The sequence below is a fragment of the Coenobita brevimanus genome, chromosome 80 (genome assembly GCF_032717465.1).
Source record: "Coenobita brevimanus isolate Jiangsu-jjx chromosome 80, ASM3271746v2, whole genome shotgun sequence".
Taxonomy (NCBI): Eukaryota; Metazoa; Arthropoda; class Malacostraca; order Decapoda; family Coenobitidae; genus Coenobita; species Coenobita brevimanus.
The window spans coordinates 7,858,799-7,880,805 of NC_137033.1; the positions used below are offsets into that span (position 1 = coordinate 7,858,799).

General features: G+C 41.2%; 1 protein-coding gene across 1 annotated transcript in view; it reads left to right on the forward strand.

Moving 5' to 3' along the window:
- The first annotated feature begins 283 nt into the window (after positions 1 to 283).
- Positions 284 to 22,007, forward strand: part of LOC145409221 (protein turtle homolog A-like) — a 264,912-nt gene continuing 243,188 nt past the window's right edge. Inside the window, exons 1-2 of the mRNA XM_080279705.1 lie at positions 284 to 287; positions 976 to 1,108. Of these exons, the coding sequence (XP_080135831.1) occupies positions 284 to 287; positions 976 to 1,108 (137 nt within the window). The remainder of the gene's footprint in view (positions 288 to 975; positions 1,109 to 22,007) is intronic.

The window sequence follows — 22,007 nt, forward strand, 5'->3', positions numbered from 1 at the left end:
AGACAGAATTGTCTTTAGCCCTTTCAGTTCGAGAGGCCTTTCCTAAGCTGATTGAGATCTAATTATACCAATAATAAGTTAAAACGAGACCAGTGTAGTGAAGAGATTGAGTTTTCCTTTCTTCTTTCTTCTACACTCTTGTTTGTCCATCTTGACTTGGAGGAGATTTGCATCACTTGTAGCCCACATCTCATCACTCAGTGACACCGTAAAACAACACTGTTTTTCCATCTTTTTCAAATAACTCAAAACAGCTTTGATCTGATTTTAACCGAAGTCCGCGATGGGTTGATGATCATCTAAGTAGCCGACCTCTTGCTTTTTTACAATAATAGTTAAGAAGTCAAAACACCTATGCCTTTTTAGAATAATAGTTATAATTTGGTGGACTTAGGATAGGGGAGGAACCAATGAATATCAGTTTTGAGAAAAGTCAAAGAATAAAGTCATAAGGCAACGGCATAGTTCGGCCCCTGTAAACGAAAAATTAAAATTATCCAATCTAGACCAAGCTAGGAGGAAAAGTTAAACGCTGAGGGTTAGCCAACAAGTTGACCAATTGGTTTCACAACAGTATCGATTCTGAGAAGAATAGGTCAAAGCTTAAGGCAACTAGGCAAGGTTAGTTCAAGCTGTTTTGATTCGATTTGGACCAAAGTAGGTCGGAGGGTTGAGGGTCATAAAAAAAAAAAAAAATCGATTTTGGTAATATTCTAACGAAGGTCAAAGTCACGGTGCAAAGTCAAATTCTGAGCCCTTAAATTAATTATGGGGGGGCGCATGTTGCACTCCTGAGTGCTCGTTTTTGTTCTCACATATATTATTCCTATATGCATTGCTCGTACTTGTTCTTACATTATTGTTCCATGCAGCATTCCTAAAGTTTTCTTATCGTGTATTATTTTTACATGCATTATTCTGACTTGCATTATACTTACATGCCATACTGATATATGCATTATTTTCTCCTTGCAGTGCCGGTGTCGCGTGTGTCTGGCGTGGCGGGGTCTGCGGGTCGGCTGCCGTGCCTGGTCAGCCACAGCCACCAGGAGGACTCGCCCGTACTGGTATTGTGGTACAGGGACGGTGCCAGATTCCCTTTCTACACGTGAGTACCGTACCTTTCATCCCTTTGTGTTTACATTCTCAGCTTTATATATTCTATTTTTTTTTTTTTTTTTAGCTTTCTGTGCCCTACCTTACTTATGCATATGTAAAAGAGAGAGAGAGAGAGAGAGAGAGAGAGATTATGATGATGATGATTTTTTTTTTCTCTTACACTCAATCTTTTTTCAGAGCTATAAGTGTCTCGGAAAAACAAGAAAATAAGTTACAGCATTTATGGGTGAATGGTGGATGATGATGTGGATGGTAGACTGATGGCGGATGATGGCGTGCATGGTGGATGTTGGTGTGAATGGATGGATAGATGATGTATAGTTGATGATGGGCGTGAATGGATGATGAACTGATGGTGTGAATGATGAATGGATGAAGTATGGTTGGGACAATGGATGGATGGAAGATAAGCAGATGGGTGAATGGACGATGGGCTGATGGAGAAGATGGATGGATGGATGGATGGATGATGAACAAATGGTGTGGATGGTGGATAATGGTGTGGACTGATGGTTCGTTTGTTGGTTACCAGGATGAATGGATGGGTGAATGGTTCCTGGATGGTTAGGATGGTGGAATCCAGGTAGCGTGATGAAACGGTATAGCCTACTGGATGATGTAGTGATAGAATGGGTGGAAGGAGGAGGGAATATGTGATAAGATGATGGTGTGAGAGAGAGAGGGAGAGAGAGAGAGAGAGAGATGGGGGGGGGGAGCATGAAGATAATATATGCGTAAAGTTAGAAAATATGTTTGGGTGATAAACATAAAAGCAATAAAGGCGAGCAGATAGGATAAAACCCAAGTGGCGGGATATGATAAACAGAATCTCGTGTAATATATGTGGGCGGAAGACAAAGGGGGTATGAGATAGTGAAAGAAAAATGGTGTGAATCTTGTGGTTGTACATGGGATTTCAAAAGAGCACAAAGGAAAGGAAACAGCAACAGACTCGACAGGTCTCTGTAGGTTATGTGATACAGAGAAGGCTACGACTATGGTATCTGCTTCTCTGAGTTTAAAGGGAAGATTGTAAAGCAAGAAGACCCCCCTCTCCAGTCCCTGAAACCCTCCTTCCTAAGTCGGCAAGAATAAGTAAAAGAGACCCGTCATACACAATAAAAAAAATAGAATGAAAATTTCATAAGACTGAAGCAAAACTATACTGTATAATTATGTTGATTTGTAAGGAAAAACTAAAATTACCAGTATTACGCAGGAACTGTATTCATTATGAACTCAGTGAGGAAAGCGATTAGCCGTTTTTTTTTCTTTTAATTAATTAGCTCTCAACACGTTCAAGGGGGATGGGGAAACTGAAGCTAGATACTGACCCGAGCGACTCTTAAGTATTAGTGACTCCTGTATCGCAGTTTACCAGTCTTCGGCAGTTTGTCTCAAATGTTTACAACTCTCTTGAGGATAAAATGTTTTCCTTCATTTGAATGGATACCTTTACCGATAATTTTATGACCAATACCTCGACTGTACTTCTACCTGCCTAATGTGAAGTATTTATCAACGACCATATTACCATGTCCATTAAAAATTTTGTTCACTTGAACCAGATCCCCTCCTGGTCCAGCTTTGATAAGCTAAATAAGTTGTGCAACTCCCAACGTTCCTCGTATGGTTTGTTCCTTAATCTAGAATCAATTTTGAACTTTGCTGTACTTCCCAAACTTCTCCACATATCTTTGGTAAAACGGTAGGTAAAACTGAACACTGTGCTTCAGTTTAGGAGTGAAAAAGAAATTTGTGACCATTATCCTTGATGTTATTGAGGATGATAGTTTGTTGAGTTCAGAAACATACAGTATAAAGTCGAGACTGATTGATCTGGAGAGTGCATGAGAGACTGGATAGAATGAGTGATGAAGGTTAAAAAGAGTTAAAATCATCAGAAAGAAAAGTCACTGGTATGCTTCAGAGGTATGAGTGTGAATGGATAGTTGTGTGTGCACTCCGTAATGATCTGTGTACCTTTCCATCGTAGTAAAAAGGCTTATTAAGGAACAAATGGATAACAAAAGGAACAATTAAAAGAGAAAATGGCATAAAGTAAAAAAAAGTTCAGCAGAAAAAATGAAAAGAATTTGCAGAACAGCAGTAGGACTATATACTTTCTCCAGCTCATAAATTAATCTCTCATTTGCAGAGAGTTAAGCAAAAATTATGTCTTCAGAGTGAACGGGTGTGGAAAAAGTGGAATACAAAAAAAATAATTGAGGAAAATAATTAACTCCAGGCTATTAATATATAAATAATAAGAAGGGGAGATAGAAATTAATAATAATGATAAGAGGGAAGGCAAGGGAGATGTGATAAGTTTCTGTAGCGGAATGCAAATAGTTGCGATAGAATAACCACATAAATATTAAGAAACGTTGGTGTGAGAGGAGAATTGATAAAGATGAGCAGATAATGAAGAGCAAAAAGAAAGTAGGAGTAAAGTTAGCCAAAAAGAAAAAACTAAAGCACCCATGTAAGTTAAACAACAGAGAAGTATCCGGCAGAAAGACTAGTAAATAAAATAGAGAAATAGGTCCGAGGAGAACAGGTATAGCTTGAAGGTATGCAGAAAAAATGGAGAAGACAAATGTGAGAGAAATGCAGGAAGAGAGAGTAATAAATAAACCAGAGAACATGTGGACAGGAAGCGAGAAAAGTCGAGAATAAAGACGAAAAAAATTATAGGGACTGAGCAAACAAATGTGGAAGGGATTATAAATGATATAATAGATGGATAGAAATAGAAATAAATTATACTTAGTGAGGAGGCGAAAAAGTTGCATAGGAAGTTGGTAAAGATAATGCAGTGATAGAAACCAAGGAGACGGAGGTGAGAGAGAAGAGGGAGGACGATGCACTCACGTAGATAATTACAGAATAAGTAGGCAGAGGGGCTAATAAAACAGACGATAAGTGTGCAGGGAGAGAACGGGGGAAAACAATAAGCAAATGTAGGGAAGGGAGAGAGAGAGAGAGAGAGAGAGAGAGAGAGAGAGAGAGAGAGAGAGAGAGATAATAACTTGATTAGAGTGGTTAAAGCGAGGATGTAAGAACTAGGCAGAGTGGAATGAATTAAGAGAAGAACATGTAGAGAGAGAAGCTGATAACAGGAAAAAAAAAGGTAAGAGATAAAGATGATAGTAAAGACGAGAGAGAGAGAGAGAGAGAGAGAGAGAGAGAGAGAGAGAGAGAGAGAGAGAGAGAGAGAGAGAGTAGAGTGAAGAAGTACAGTGGAAGAGACGAGAGACAATTAGACAGAAGCGAAAGAAGTGGGGAGTATGTAGGTAAAGAGAGTGAGCACACAGTAGAGGGACGAGGAGATGGTAAATTAAAGGGCGTAACTAGACCAGGGGAAATGAATAAAAAAGGAAATAAAAGTCAAAGCATTCACTCACGAACGAGAATCGCCTAACATCAATGAAAAACTAGGTCAGTAATCTCTGGCAGTCAGAGATATATCATTGCAACTTCGCCAAAATCAAAAAGAAAAAAAAATCTTGGGATTTCGCTGTTTACTCCTACTAAGTCACGCTAGCATTCAGAAGTCTGAAGTCATGCGTATTATGTTGGTGAAGGTCATTGAGTATAACTGGCCTTTGAGGAATTGCTAATAGTTTCCTTTTAAATACCCCATCTCATCGCTGACGGTACGATAGAGAATTGAAGGCAATGGCAAGTAAAAAGAAAAAGTTAAGGGGTATTGTTTACTTGCAAAATCCTCTGGCAATCGGAGGCATATCATCGAAGCTTCGCCAAAATTAATAACAAGCAAATCATATACCCTGGGACACTGCCCACAAAGTCTAGATACAATTGCCCACTTGATTTTGAGATATTTTTGGAAAAGACACACAGACACACACACAGACGCAGGCAAATACATTACCGCCGCACTAGGTGGGTGATAAATAGCAGGTTGAAAGGCTAATAAAGTGTAGAAACGTAGGTAAAATTGGAGTGCAGTGACAGAGTAGGCAGATGAGAAATCAGGGGAGGATGAAGTAGACACGAAGTTATAGAATGAGGTGGGGAATAAAAAGAGAGACAGGCTGATTAAAAAAAAAAAATAGAGTAAGGAGGTAAAGAGAGAGGGCAGTGACAGAGAGTCAGGCTAACAGACAGTGAAGAGAGAGATGGAGAGGAAAAAGTAGGCAAGTGGTTATTAAATGAGATGCCAAATAAGAAAAGAGACAGGGTAATAAGGAAGAGAACAGGTGGGCAAGTAGTTACGTAGGTAGGCAGAGAGAGAGAGAGAGGGAAGAAGATGAGGATAGGCAGAAGTAGAGGACGTGAGTAGGTATGGAGATGAGGCAGCTAAGCACAGCCTCTGATATTAAGACACTTCCTCAGCACAAAACTTAGCTTGCCTAAACCTGCGCCGCCTCACCGTCTTTCTATATTCATCAGCCGCTGCGTTATTGTTTTCATTAAGGCTTCAGCAATATCGCCTTTCCTAAGCACCGTCCCTCACGCACACATGAACGCATGAAGGTAGACACACACACGCTCACAGGTACGCACACAGGCTCACAGGGGCGTACTCACGCAAACTCATACACGAGAATGGATCCACGCATGCAAGTACGCGCGGCGCTCACGCGCGCACACACACACACACACACACACACACACACACACACACGCACACACGCACACACACACACACACACACACACACACAGGTAGTCTTAAACTCTCGCGCACGCACACGTTCACAGGGGCTAATTTACGTTCATGCAGGGAAACTCTGGCGAAAATTCATGCACACACTTGCCTAAAACTCACATAAACACGCACACACACACACATGCCTAAGTATATATCACACACACACACACACACACACACACACACACACACACACACACACACACACACACAGAATAATGAAGCACCGTGAAGCTCTCATTGCACCCAGCGGTTCATTATACGCGTACCACCATTCAGGCATATTGTACCCACTCTCTTCCCGCAATCCACATCACCACCGCACGCAGATTAACCACAGCCCCCACCACCACCACCGCACGCAAATTAACCACACCCTCCATCATGACCAGCAAATTAACCACACACCCCACCACCGCACGCAAGTTAACTACACCCTTCACCACCACAGAACTCAAATTAACTACACCCTCCACCACCACACGCAAATTAACTACACGCTTCACCACCACACGCAGATTCACTACACCCTCCACCACCACACGTAAATTAACTACACCCTCCACCAAAGAGCTCAAACTAACTACACCCTCCACCACCACACGCAAATTAACCACACTCTCCACCACCACACGCAAATTAACTACACCCTCCACCACCACACGCAAATTAACCACACTCTCAAACACCACACGGAAATTGAGTACACCCACCACCACCGCACTCAAATTAACCAGTCTTCATCAATAAACCCAAACAACCACAACTTCCACCACAGCCTCCACCATTACCACACGCTGATTAACCACAGCATGCACCACTACCACACACAGATTAACCACAGCCTCCACCACCATTACCGCCATGCAGATTAACCCCAGTAAACACCACCTCCTCCACCACACACATTAACCACAGCCACAACCATTACACACAGATTTACCACCTCCTTAACCGCCACCACACACAAGTTAACTGCAGCCTCCTCCACGAGATAAAGGTTAACGCGGCTCACTATCAGAAAGCATACTCTGTACAATGGCGATTCTTAATTCATTTCTGATATTTCTAGACGATTTTATTCAGCCCAGAGGAAACTTGTCGTGGTGAAGGGATTAGAAATATATAAACTCCAATCATGCGTTGAAAAATATTATACCCCATCCGTGCATTGAAAAATTTTATTATTGCTTCTGTCTGACGATAATATTCAGCTTAGGGGGGGATGCCTCGTTGTAAAGGGCTTATTCTGTCCTAACCTCTCAGCCATCCGCAGGCACTTAAGTCCATTCTTGCAGTCTTGCTTCATACTTGCAGCTGGTCCACCAAAATTCTGTTCCACAAGTTATACATTCCACCAAAATCCATGTTGTTTTACCATCTCTTGTTCCACTTGATTATGATGGTCAGTTTCACGGTAATTTCTTCCACTTTACCCTATTTCCATCACTATTCAACGTTTTAATAATGTCCCACAGTTATGTATTTAACTGGATGTGGCCCATTCAGGGTTTGGTCTTAGGGTTAGTTGGCGTTTGCTGTTTTGACACAACTCAGGGGCGGTAAACTGTGGTCCTCTTGTTCTACTGGTATGTGCAAGGACTGACTAAGCCAATTCTAGGCCCCTACGCTCCTGCTGGGGCAAGACAGGACTGGATAATGGGTAGATCCTCCCCATCCTGTTCCACTAGAATTCTTCTACCCTCCACCGAAACTCTCAGCATTCCACGACGTCCTCTCCATTCAGATTACAGATTGCTGTATGGAAATCCAGTGTTTCGCCTCGTCGTGTCCTACCCAAACTCGTCCTGTTGTCATCAGTACCCTCAGCGTTACTCTATACTTACTTCATCGCAGAGGTATACAGTACATCACATTCTGCTCCACCAAAGCTACCGGCTCTCCACCTCTTGCTGTTTTACATAAAATCATAAATTCAGCATCGGCTTCTACTAATTCTCACTGTTCCACGAAATTTAATATCCTTCCACCTCATCTTGCTTCACTAATATTCAGTGTTCCATTACATCTGCTGCATCTTTCAAATTAGTATCATTTCTCCGAGCACTGGAAACTGTACGAGTAATCCAGTGTTCCACTAAGATTAATATTGTTCCACTATATCTCGTTCAAGGAAACTCTGTGCTTACCACATACTGTTCCACTAGATCCGACTACACCATATTTGAATGTTCCATCACATTTTGCTTCGGCAAAGCAATATCATTCCATCACATCCTGTTCCACGGAAGCCACCATCTCGGTTCCACCATAAATCATCAACCATTCCTGTGCCGTCAGTCAGCCTTAGTCCACCTCCCTACCCTTCCTCTCCACTTCTCCCTCATCCGTTCATTGTATTCCACCCACTAATCCAGCGCCGCTCGTCTGTGGTCTCATTCTGCAGGGCATTACGTATTCCGGAAGAGAGGACAACAACACGGGGGCAAAATGTAATCAACGCCACAACAGTATTTAACCACGGATACTGCAACAAAACATTTGCTTCAACAATGGCATAAACAATTACAACAACAACAGAGGCCGCAAACGCTGAAGTTATAATATCTCTAGCATATTTAACTCTCGACAATGACTTTTTTAACTCCCTCTGTCTCTCGATGATTGTATTTCCGTAACAAATGTATAAAAAACTGCAAAACTAATCTGATAATCACATCAACAGAAGTTGCTTAATCCCTTCAGTTAAATTACGTTTCTTTATACTCTAATCTTGCTGCCAAAACACTATTTCCTTTGGCTTCTGAGAGGTGGTCGTACTGAAGGGTACAAAGCTGAATAACATTACCCCCTACTGCAACGATAAGTCTTCCGTAACTAGAATACAGTCATCTGAAGGGAACAAGAATATAATTATAAAATCCTCATTGGAGAGATGGGTTTAAGCATTAGCAACAACAGCAGACCTTTAACGTCTGCAAACGGCATGGATTTCTTTAAGCGCAACAGTTGTGATAAAGAAATTTAGAACAATATCCGGGTTAGCAAAACACTAACGGGACATCTGTAAAAGCATCCTCTGTTGCCAGCTTTATTACCACTGACTTTGGTAGCAAATACAAAGGCTGCTTCACCAGTAATAATAATAATAATAATAATAATTAATAATAATAATAATAACAATAATATCTTAGAATTTCAGCATCAGCAACAAAATTAGGAGTAATATCGTCGATAATAACCTTAGTGACAGACAACAGTAACATCAACATCAGGATCAACATTTTCCATAACACCTAACATCTGCAGACGTATTAGATCAAACACTTTTAATAGCAACAACAACCGTAATATCAGGTCTCATCATTTCAGTCGTAAGTATAAAAGAATCAACAACAAGAGTATAGATAATCGGTTTACTATCATCTGACAGAGATCCCTAACCTGTTTCTGCTCATCTGATAATTAGACAGAGTCAGGTTGGAGGCTGGGTTTGACTGGTAACCAAAGAGACTCATTCCTACCTCATAATTAAAGCTCATCGATTTTCCTGTAACCACAACATATCCAGTAGTATTTACCTTGAAAGTAGCCCAGTTCCATTAGATGAAAGCACACCGTCTATAGATATCTTGTTATATTCTTTTGATTTTAACTTGGCCAAAAACTGACATCTTTCCATCTAGAATGCTTAATTATAACAAAAGATCAACATCTGAATATGATGCTAATCGTGAAGAACTGCAACAGAAAGGATATAGAGCCACAGCATTGTCTTTTTCTACCACTGAACTACGTGAAATAAGCTGCAAAAGGACGAAAATCTGGCTTAAGTCAAAGTAAAAGTAGTATAGAAAAACACAGACAGACAAACCTGAAAGGAATAATAATAAATAAATAAATAAAACAAGATATTCTCCCATTTTACGAGAGCAGGATTAAGATTACTGGCAGATAAATTGAAAAAAAAGAAGGAAAAAAAATGTACAGCCACCTCAATAAATGTAAATCAAAAAGAGTGTTCCCATATATATCGCTTCCACATTTTTCTAAACGATGATTTGTTTCGTCGATACTGAATGTCGGGGAAATAAAGCACCTCGTGTGTGTGTGTGTATGTGTGTGTGTGTGTGTGTGTGTGTGTGTGTGTGTGTGTGTGTGTGTGTGTGGTGTTTTACTTTTTATGTGTTTACGAGTGTGTTTGTGTCAGTATTCCTGTGTGTGTGTGTGTTTGTGTGTGTCTGTCTGTCTGTGTTTTGTTTTATTTTTTATGTTTTTAGGAGTGCTTTTGTGTCAGTATTCTTGTGTGTGTGTGTGTGTGTGTGTGTGTGTGTGTGTGTGTGTGTGTGTGTGTGTGTGTGTGTGTGTGTGTGTGTGCTGCTTTTTTTTTTTTCGGGGGGGGGGGCTGCGGGTTTCATATGACAGGGGTCGATACAGTTGCATGAAAAATCCTTTGTTCCATGTCATTGTTTGCAGCCAAGGCACAGGAAAAAAGAGAGAGGACGGTAGGGAGTTTTTTTTTTTTTTTTTTTTTTTTTTTTGAGGGGGAGAGGTTATGGGTATGGGGTGTGGCCTATGAGAGAGAGAGAGAGAGAGCATTTTAAAGGGTTTCTAGAGCTGCTACCTACCCTTCATCTTTCACTCCGGCCACCGTGCAGACGACGTGATGCAACTTAAGGAAGGAATTAATTGTGGGACTGGACAGGTCACTGAAGGCTAATAGTAAGTCTCCAGATAGAAAGGTCTCTCCAGCGACGAATAAAATCCCTCGTCGGTAGCAAGATGAAACACTGGAATAAGTCAACATAGTGAAGTTGTTAAGTAAATGATCTCAATATGCATCTGTGTTAGTACCCTAGTTAACCCCTTCATCCAGGAGGCCATATTTTTTTTTTTCGTTTGTTCTTTGCGATTAACAGACGATTATTCTTATCTTAGGAAGACCCCTAAGAGTAAAGAGATTGATTATAGCTGTATCAAACCTCTCAGTCTCGAGAAATCATCTCCCATAATGAATAAAATGGTCTGAAAGGAAAAAATAAAATGAAAAATCCGTCATCGGAGAGTAAGGGATGGTAAATAATATCACCCATGAGTTTAATACATGTTAACTTTTATTCCACTTTTATCCAGACAAATGTGATGAAAAAGATCGATGACTGTGTGAGAGTAGAATGTGTTATAGGTTAGATGTGCTATTAGATTAGATGCATTTTCTCCTAATGCCCCTAAGTTTTTTTATCAGAATAAACTGGCGAGGAAAGGTCAGAAGAACTAATACCTTGCTGAGAAAACTGTATTGGAAGTTGGGTTTGAAGATTGAGCTGAAAGGTTACGAGAGAGAGAGAGACAGAGACAAGGACAAAGAGCGACGCAGACAGACAGACAGAAGGACACACAGACATTCAGACAGATGGACAGATTGGTTTTCCTGATGAAAGTAAAATTTGTGGACTCATTCAAGGCGAAAGGTTACGCACAGATCTGGACACCTGGAAGAGATGGGCAGAAAAGGCCACAGTGAATAAATGAAACACAGAAGAAGAAAGAATGTCCTAGTTACGCTAGTGTCAAAGCTACATCAACCCTTTCATGGTGTGGACAGTCCTGGTATCCGACGAACACAAGACGATTTCATTCAGTTTGTAGTGAGTCATACGGATCTGGGAGACTTAATACAGGAACAGTTAAACCTTTAGTGTCGGGGGACAGCTCTCGTATTCTGTTCTAGTTATCCCCAGGCGATTTTATTCAGCTGTGAGTGTGAGTGTATGAGTCTGAGGGTCGTATTCTCGTCAGGTAAGGAAGCTGTCTAGCGCCTCTTCCTTTGCAATTTATTTTTGGATTTGGCTGGTTAAATATGCTTTTGTGTGTTATTTATGCAGGGTATGGCAATATAGGAAGGATTTATGTAACACGGACTAGAAGAGTAAGGTGTAAGAAGAAAACCTAGAAAGCTCTGAGAGAGCGCTTACCTCCGTCAATACCACTGCTGAATCCGCATCAGGATTCGAATCCTCCCCCATATTTAACCAATTTTTTCTTGTCCATGCCCTCCCCTCCTTCCACCAAATTTCATTGAAATTCATCGAGAACTTTTGGAGATATCTTGTGGACAAACAAACAAAAATATTCATTGATTCGGATGATGATCCGAATCACCACCAAAATATAATGGATTGTTCGTTGGGCCGTACCCTAACCCCCCTTAAATATATATATATATATATATATATATATATATATATATATATATATAGATATATATATATATATATATATATATATATATATATATATATATATATATATATATATATATATATATATATATATATCAAAATTCGTCCATAACTTGTTGAATAATCTTGCTAACAGACAAACAGACAAACAGACAAACAAACCAACGCGAGCAAAAACATAACCTCCTTGGCGGAGGTAAAAGTTTGAATTAAGTAACGATGAAAAAAAAAAAAAATAAACATCCAGGAGGAAGGGTGATAGAATCGTTGATAACCGTAACACCACATATTCGTTAACACTCACACCCTCCTGTGAGTTATGATTGTATGCTCATGCAAAAATGTTGAGTCCATGAGTCACACTCGATACTGACTGGTATGCATAAACAAATTGTGGAATCCTTATTTGTGGGATGCCACATTTGTGCAGTATTTGAATGAAAAAATAATTGGGAAAAATGTGACACACATAAATGATCTTCGGAACAGTTTTTAGATACAAGAAAATACAATGAAATAGCATAAAATCACTCTTCTTACACCGTCAGGCTAACTAATTTTTCTTATGCCACAGTTGTGATTAAGCCTGCTATTAAACTGGGGTATCCACTTTTGGAACGCGCTTATCGCATAAATGTGGAATGTAACAATTTTATTTTCATCATATGACCATTAATTTTAGCTAAATCGTTTGGCATTACCTGCAGTAAACTATTAGAACCGTTCCGACCGAACATAAGAGAGTTAATGATACCAGCATTAATATTTTCCTGTTAACCATTCACATGAGTAAATTATTTTGTTACCTCCGCCAAGCAGGTTATGTTTTACCCAGCTTTGGTTTATGTCTGTTTGTTTGTCTGTCTCTTAGCAGGATTACTCAAAAAGTTATGAACGGATTTTGATGAAATCTTGTGGAAGAGTGGGCCCATGAGCCAAGGAAGAGATGATTAAGTTTCAGGCCGGATCCGGATCTGGATCCAGAATATCCCGCACAATATCTCAAAAAGTTCTAAATAATTTCAATGAAATTTTATGGAAAGGTGGACCATGGACCGATAAAGAATTGATTAAGTTTAGGGGGCGGATCAGGATCCTTTTTAATGGCAGTGGCATTGGTGGAGGTATGTGCTGTCTGGGTGCTTTCTAGTTTAAATGTGGAATAAAATAATAGAGGTGTCCTAATCATGAGAGAATTTGTATTCAGCTTAGGGTAGACTTTACATGCTGGTTTAGTTAGCAGTGACCGAGTCAGTAGAGATGCAATGTACTGTCCCAGTGGACGCAGGTTTGAATCCCGGCTGGGGCTGGGAACAGTTTAAAGGATTAGGCTGAGCATACTTTACTGATCTACTAAAGACCCACCGATAGGTCGTAAAAACACCCCTGCTACTACCAATACATTAGTCCTGTATTAGACAGCCCTAACATTTATTCAGTGGGTGTTAGTGACGAAATGGTGACATGTGGAGGTGTGTAGTACGTAGGAAAGCTGTTGGGTCTAAGGAAACGGGCTGCTAAGCATATCGACCCAGTGTTTCTTTAAAACAATATGTTAAAATTCAGGGTCACATGGAAGAGCAACTTAAACAGCCAGCAGTATTAATCCGATTTAGACCAAACTTACAGGGCTCCTGGGTAAGGGGAAAAAAAAAAGAAAAAAAAAAGGAATTCGATTGTGAAAACAATTAATTAAATGTCAAGGTCACAGAAATAGTTGACTGTCAGACTCAGAATAAAAGGTACTTAAACAATTTCAATCAGACATAGATTAAACTTTTTGATAGGGTTCAGGGTAGAGGGATTCCATTTTGAAAACAGTCTGTAGAAGGTCAGAGTGACAAGGCATGTCAGATGTTCTGCCCTGTAAATCAGAGTTATGATTTATCTTGGCACACGCTTGATGGATAAAATTATAAGTCAGCTAAGGATAAAGATATATGATTTTTGAGCTTGGTAGGTCAAAGATCAAGGTCACAGGATAAGGTCAACTCACAGTTTTTATTTGATTTATATCAAAATTGGTGGGAATGTACCCCCTCCATTGCAAGTTACAGGAAGATTAAGGGTCAGACACAGTGAAGTAAATGATTTTTTAGAACAACCAGTCAAAGGGCAAAGTCAAAAAGTTCCGGCTTTAGAGCAACTGGTAAACACAGTTGTTACACTCTCCAAATGTTCCTTTTTGTTTGTTCTGGAATTCCCTGCTTTACCATCCATATCTCTAGCACCCCCCCCCCTCAAAAAAAAAAAAAAAGTTCTCATTTCTACTGTATCTAGGCATATTTCAACACTCTTCTAGAATTTTTTTCATTCATTCCAGCCATCCCATCCTATGTTGGTTGCTCACGTTTTTACTCCTGCTTTCAGTTACCCACTGATCCAAGATATCTGAACTCCTTCCATCCCTTAAATATAACGGTACATACATACCCTTTTGTCCTCATTCCCATCCACACCAGCACACACTTTCATTCCATATTCCCATTCTTTCACACATTTACCTTTCCATTTGATCTCAGTCAGCCCGAATATGTCCACTTCTGCATATTCAAGCACCCACACACTCTCCCTCTTTTCTTCGCGCCTCAACGGCCAAGTCGCCAACTTCGCACAGTCATTCTGCCCGATACCTGGTTGTCAGCTGTTGATCCAGTGTACTTAGAGACCGTTTCTCGTTTATTTATGTAGGTTTCGGCAAACAGCACCGATGATAATAACTGAGTATAACAGCTGAACACGGTTACCATATGTGAAAGCATAATGTAATAATGAAGCATTTGGAAGCCGAATGCTAATCGCCTCCAGAATATGCTGTTGGCCAAGCTACAAGCGTGGCCTCCTGGGGGGACCAAGGGGTGGCGCCCCCCCCCGGGGAGGGCCAGGGAGTGGCGCCTCCTCCGGGAAGTCGGCACCCTCCCCGGGAGGGGCTAGGGGCGGGGCCCCCCTGGGAAGGGGTCGGGGGGGCCAGGGGGTGCGACCCCCCCGGGGGGGGCGGATTACGCTACCCCTCCCTGGGGAGGCCGGGGGGTGCCATCCCCGGAGGGGTCCGAAAGATTTTGGCAAAATATTCATACCCCAAAGATTGATAGTTCAAGCCGTTCATGAGATATAATGGTCCTAAAGGCAGGCGAAAATGCTAGTTGACCTTTGGCAGCCATTTTGCTAATCTTGACCTTGACCCCGAATCCTCATTTTCGAACTCGTCCATGATTTTGGCTCTATCTTGATACCCTGAAGGTTTCATGTTGATAGCTCATGCGGTTCATGAGATAAAATGGGAACACACACACACACACACACACACACACACACACACACACACACACACACACACACACACACACACACACACACACACACACACACACACACACACACACACACACACACACACACACACACACACAGAGTGGGCAAAAACATCATTCCGCCTTGATACAGACGGGCGATAACTAGAGAGCGTGTTCACAGAGCACATGGACATAGCTCCTGATCTTTGACCCAGACTCGTGTCCTTGATTTGTGTGTTTGATCTACACCATAACTGAATCACTTCTTCCCGTCTTCAAACACAAGGCCTGTGCCACGTTTGGTTCAAATCGAATCAGGCATTCATGAGGTAAAGCAGCGCCCGAGACTTGACCTTTGACTGAATTTCACTCGGTTGGAATCACGTTGCTGCATACCTTGTGTAATATATGTGGGAAATATAATCCAGATCTGATCAAGCTTTCGTGGGATATTTTCTTACTATACGTATGTACATAATATGAAAATGGATAAATATATGGAAATTGACTTCTTCACAGCAGTTACGCCTTCAGGAGCCCAGAACTTACTAAAAAAAATCCTTAAAATTACTGAAGCGCACACACACACACACACACACACACACACACACGGTGTGGGTGTGTGTGTGTGTGTGTGTGTGTTTATGCATACAGTATATGCATATATACCTTGGAGCTGATTAAGAAGGGGATGTGGGAAACGGTTGGCGGCAACAGAAACAATTCAGCAAGAAGAGACCTGCATTCATCACAGGCCGACCTTTGAACCCTTGTAAACACTACGGAGAATTATGTGTGTGTGTGTGTGTGTGTGTGTGTGTGTGTGTGTGTGTGTGTGTGTGTGTGTGTGTGTGTGTGTGTGTGCGTACGTGCGTGCGTGCGTGCGTGCTTGTGTGTGGGGAGTGTCAGTGATGATGAAGGAGAGGGGCGAGAGGAAATTACAAGTACCAGATGAGGGCAGGTGAGAGAAGGGGAGAAGAGAATAGGGTAGGTTAGAACTGGAAAGGTAAGGGCAAGTAGAGAAGGCGAGGGCAGGCAGGGAAGGGAGGGAAGGGCAAGGAGGGAGAGTACAGAGGGACTGGGAGGGAAGGGAGGAGGGAAAGATAGAAGAAGATGGGGAGGGAGGGAAGGGAAGAGTAGACGAGGGATCGAGAGAGGGAGTTTAGAGACAGAATGAGACAGAAGGAAAGGGAAGAGAAGGTTATAGGAGAGAGTGGGAGGAAGGTTAGGGAGGGAGGGGCTGAAAGGATAGCGAAGAAGGGATGGATGAAAAGAGGGAAGAGAAGACTGGGAATGTAGAGGTAGAGAGTCAAAGAGGGAGAGATGGAAGGAAGAAAGATTGAATGGGAAGGGAAAGGAGAGAGAAAAGGAGGGAAAGGAGGAAATAGAAAGGAAGGGAAGGGACGGACAAAAGGAAAGAGAAGTACTGGGAAGGAGGAAAGACAGAAAGAAACTGGGAGGGAAGGGAAGTTAAGGGAAAGGAAGAGAAGGGAAAGGAAGTGGAGAGGAAAAGGAAGGCCTGGGATGGCGTCGTAGGACATGAGAAAGGAAATTAGAAATATGCGTGTGTGGTGCGGCAGGATAGATGGAGGAGGGCTGATTCGCGCGGAGGGTAGGAGGATAGTGAATAGAGGAATAGAGGGAGAGGAGAAAGATCAAGGTTTACGATTAATGCCTATCAGCTACGTGAGTTCGGGGGTGTTATATATATATATATATATATATATATATATATATATATATATATATATATATATATATATATATATATATATATATATATATATATATATATATATATATATATATATATATATATATATATATATATATATATATATATATATATATATATATATATATATATTGTTTTTGCTATAGAGGCCCAAATACAAGTTTATTCACCTTACGGTACACTATTCGAACCGTAGTGCGGGAGGCGGTGGCCGAATCGATAGAGAGGTGCCCTGTAGTCCTTATTGACAAAGGTTTGAATCCCGGCTGGGACAGGGAACAGTTTAAGGATGTGAATTTCATAAAAGCAAACTTTACTGATCTGCCAGACGACCCACAGACATGTCCTAAAAAATACTCCTTCTAATACCAATACGTTAGTCCTGTACGATACAGTCCTAGCACGTATTCAATATGGACGGTGGGTGTTAGGTCCGAAGTGGTGACATGTGAAGGTGTATAGTATGTAGGATGACTACTGGGCCGTGGGAAGAACTATGAAGCCTATGCCCAGAGTTGGACACATAAAAAGAACAGACTTCAATAAGTTCATTACGAAATTTCAATAAAACTGAAGGTTAAAATCGTATAGTGGTAGTTTGATTAAAATGAAATCGTCTATTGTACTGACGATATGGAGGCAAACATTCGATATTGCTAATCCCCGGTCTTCCCTTAAAATACAACACACGGTTGTCCATACTGCATGTACTGTAAGTGTCCTGGTCAAAGAGGAACTAGGGGAAAACAAATTTTGTCCAGGAGTCTGACCAATCCGATAATAGAAATCGGGTTCTTCCAGTTGCGGGCTGGATGTGTCAACCAATATTCGACATACTCCTCAGATAAAGAAATTATACTGAAGAACTAAATGGAATGAAGGAATGAGAACTGCTGAAATTGAAGAGAGAGAGAAGGAGATGGGAGGAAGGACTGAGGACCGCTGAAATTGAGGAGGAAGAAGTAGAAAGATGATGAAACGGTATGGGCAGTCAGAAGCAGCTATGGCCACTGCTGTTATTTGAGTTTTGGCTTTATTAGCTGATACCTCAAAGTGGGCAGGATCTTTGTACCTAGAGATGAAATAGGGACCAGGATTATAAAGTCAATGGTTGCATGTCGCTGTCAGATGAAATATTTTGTTGCTTTCCTTATCACTCACGCTCTTTCTTTCCGACTTGGTGGCAAGTCTCAGAATTTATCGGAGTTTTACTCGTCAGTGGCACCGACACAGTTGTCAATGTACGAAAGTGGTTTACACAACATGACACTCGCACACGTTTAGGGCGGCAAGCAAACAACTCTTATGCAGTATCCTTATGAACAGGAAGTATCAAAACTCGGATGGCTGTGGGAAGGTAGGACGGATCACCTGGCCGTCCGTTCATTCATAAAATCGATTCCTGTAAGGTATTGAACATTTCAGTACTCCGCAGAATGGTCTAGCATGAGTCTCTTCTCTACAGTGATTTCTAGTAATAGTAAATTAGGAACAAACGGAAACAGCTGCATATTTCCCATCACACCGCACAGCTTCCAGATCACTACTACACACTTGTTACTTCACCCACATCAAAGCGATTCTGTTTGCCACTTGAACCTGCGGGTGAGGGAGCTTGAGCTGGCTTAGCCAACTTTAGTCGGTCAGTGGCACAGACCAAGAGTCCAGGTACTAACTGCAGTTACAACGATACTAACTGTAATATGCAATATTTAACCCATTGGATCCCAGGGGTGCTGGGCGAGGCATGGCACTGGGTGTGTACTAAGCAGCGTACCGTCCTCCGCCTATCGGCTCGTAGTCGCGAAGCTCATAGGTCCCTACCCGAGGGTTCCCTACTTTATAAAGACTTGAAAAATCCCAGTTCTGTCCAATATTCCGGACACCGGGCTCCAATGGGTTAAATAGAGAGAGAGAGAGAGAGAGAGAGAGAGAGAGAGACAGACAGACAGACAGACAGACAGACAGAGACAGACAGACAGAAATATAGATATAGATAGATAGATATAGCACGTACGTGTGTACAGAATCATAGTTTACCACATAAAAGGGCAGTTTGTTCCATACATTTATAGCTCTGTTGAAATGCTAGGTTTCATTTGGCTGGAAACGTTTGCCGATAGTTTTATGACCATTACCTCGTGTATAATCGGATCAATTTTTCGTAAAGTATTTTCCAACAGCCATATTATTATCCTTTTTGAAGGTTTTGTATACACTGATAAAGAGATATTCACCTCTTCTGAGAGTTCCTTGTAAGATTTATTTCTCAGTCTGGTTATCGTTTTTATAACCTTCTGCTGTTCCTTGTCAAGCTGCTCCTTATCTTTTTTGTAACAAAGTAACCAGAACCGAACACAGTTTTCTGAGTTGAGGTGTACTGTACTATGACACAGTACAAGGTGAGGATAATAATTTCTGGTATATACTCAAATTCTGTGCATTGAATCCGGTCAGTTTTTTTTTTTTTTTTTTTTTTCCAGCAGACTCAGTACAGTCTATGTTTGCCTTCAGATGATTTGTTATAATAATTCCTAATTCCTATTCGTAGCTTGAATCACTGAACTGCATGTTATTCATAGTGTAAATGGCTTTTTCATTTTCTGCAGCCATTGTTGCACTTATGAATATTAAAACTTCTCTGCCATGTGAATTTTTGATCCACCTGAGAACACTGCCGCTATAACCATGCGCCATTAATTCTAAACGAGTCTTTTGTGGGGAGCTATATCAAACGATTGCGGAAAATCGAGGCAGATCGAATCAGCTGCTTTAGTTTCATTGTATGTATTCGAATACCATTATAGAAATCCACGAGATTCGTAAGAAAATAGAGAACATACCGAAAGTCATGTTGTGAATCTCCCGTGACTTTTTTCCCCCAATATGTTTGACAAATTTGCCTTTTGCAGACCACAAATCTTAGGCTGCTCGCTCGTTTGTACTTTGCTTCTTAATTATTAATTAAAAATAAATAAATGGTTTGATATTTTAATCTTTACCTCCATTAACATTTGTGAATTCTTATCTGGTCCAGATACTTTTTTCACCGTGAGGTTACTGACTGCAAACCGTACATGTCTCACTAACCGATATATCACTGATAATGTTGCCCGCTTTTAGAAATCTGAAGAAGCTGCAGGAATCAAACTTATCTTCCACTGAACATTTAGAAACAGTGTTACGAAGTGCAGCCAGTGTTGTATTATCATCAGCCATGTTTCCATTTTGTAGACGAACTATAGTGAATGTTCGATGAGGAAAGTAGCTGCCATTACATGTAGGGGAGTATTTACATGTACAAGTAAGAATGAGGTGGTGGTGGGAGTATATACTGTAAGAGTCCGGGGGTGGTAGGGGTGTGTAAGTTTGAGGAGTTTCCACGTGTATTTAAGTGTTCAGACGTGCTAGGTATATGTGAATGTGAGAAGGTGGTAGTTGTAAGTGGGAGGAAGTGGTAATTGTGTGTAAGTGGGAGGAGGTGGTAGCTGTGTGGAAGTGGGAGGAGATGATAGCTGTGTGTAAATGGGAGGAGGTGGTAGTTGTGTGTAAGTGGGAGGAGGTGGTAGTTGTGTGTAAGTGGGAGGAGGTGGTAGTTGTGTGTAAGTGGGAGGAGGTGGTAGTTGTGTGTAAGTGGGCGGAGGTGTTAGTTGTTTAAGTGGGAGGAGGTGGTAGATGGATGAGGTGGGAGAAACTGGTAGGTGTAGGAGGCGGGAGGAGATAGGAAGTGTTGTTACAGGGAATTTGTGTATCCAGTGATTTCATGAAATCCGTAGGGAATTCGTGATATGAATTTAAATTAGGATGGGTTTATTAAGGTTAGGTTAATTTAGGCTGCGATTAGGTTACGCTGGAATAATCTAGGTTGAGTGTAAGTTAGGTTAGGCTAGGTTAGTTAGGTTAGGTTAGGTTAATTTAGATGAACGTTTAACATAATTTAGCATTTATCTAAATTAACCTAATCTAACCTGAGCTAACTAACCTAGCCTAACCAAACCTAAATTTAACCTAGATTATCCCAGCCTAACCTAACCGCAGCCTAAATTAACCTAACCCTTATTAACCCATTCTAATTAAAACTCATTTCACGAATTCCCTAGAGACTGCATGAAATCACTGGTTACACAAATTCCCTGTAACATATATAAGTGGATGGAGGTGACAGGTGTACCGCAATGTAAGTGGAAGGAGGTGGTAGATGGTGGTCAAGTGGTTAAGGAGGTGATCAGCTGTTGGAAAGTAAGCAAGGAAGATCCCATGCTGTAGCAGGGAACAGTGTGATGATCTGAATATTCTTAAAACAATCCTTACTGATCTAAATCACCAAAAGAAATGTGATAAAGATACTTCTACTGATAACACAAATAACATGACACTAATTCTGAATGAGGCACCATTAACTTCTTTTCAGTATTAGTGCTGGGAATTAGTACTGAAGTGATGTCATGTAAAGGTGTGTGGCATGTAGGAGAACTGCTGGATCTCAGGCAATGGACCATTATATCCGTGACTAAAATGGGCACTCTGAGAATGTGGAAGGAGGTGGTACGTGTCTGGCATGTTAGTGGTAGGAAATAGTAGGTGTATGTTCGTGAGCACTGGGAAGAGATACATGCATACAGAGAGAGAGAGAGAGAGAGAGAGAGAAGGGGGGGGGAGAGTTGGCGTACTACAGCAGGATAAATGAAGACAGTGAAAAACAAGCAATAAGGGCTAATTAGGTCAAGAACGCCATACAAAGCCAGATAATCATGTAAAGTGAGATAAGGTCATGTGAATTCATGTGATGCAACGTAAAGGCAGGTAAGGTCAGGTAAAGGCAGAAAAGATCGGGTAAAGACAGGCGGTATCGAAAAGGCAGGTAAAGGCAGGTACTGTCAGGTAAACGCAAGGTCTGGTAAAGGCAGACATTATCAGTTAAGGGCAGGTCAGGGTAGGTAAAGGCAGGTACGGTCAGATAAAGTCATTTAAAGACAA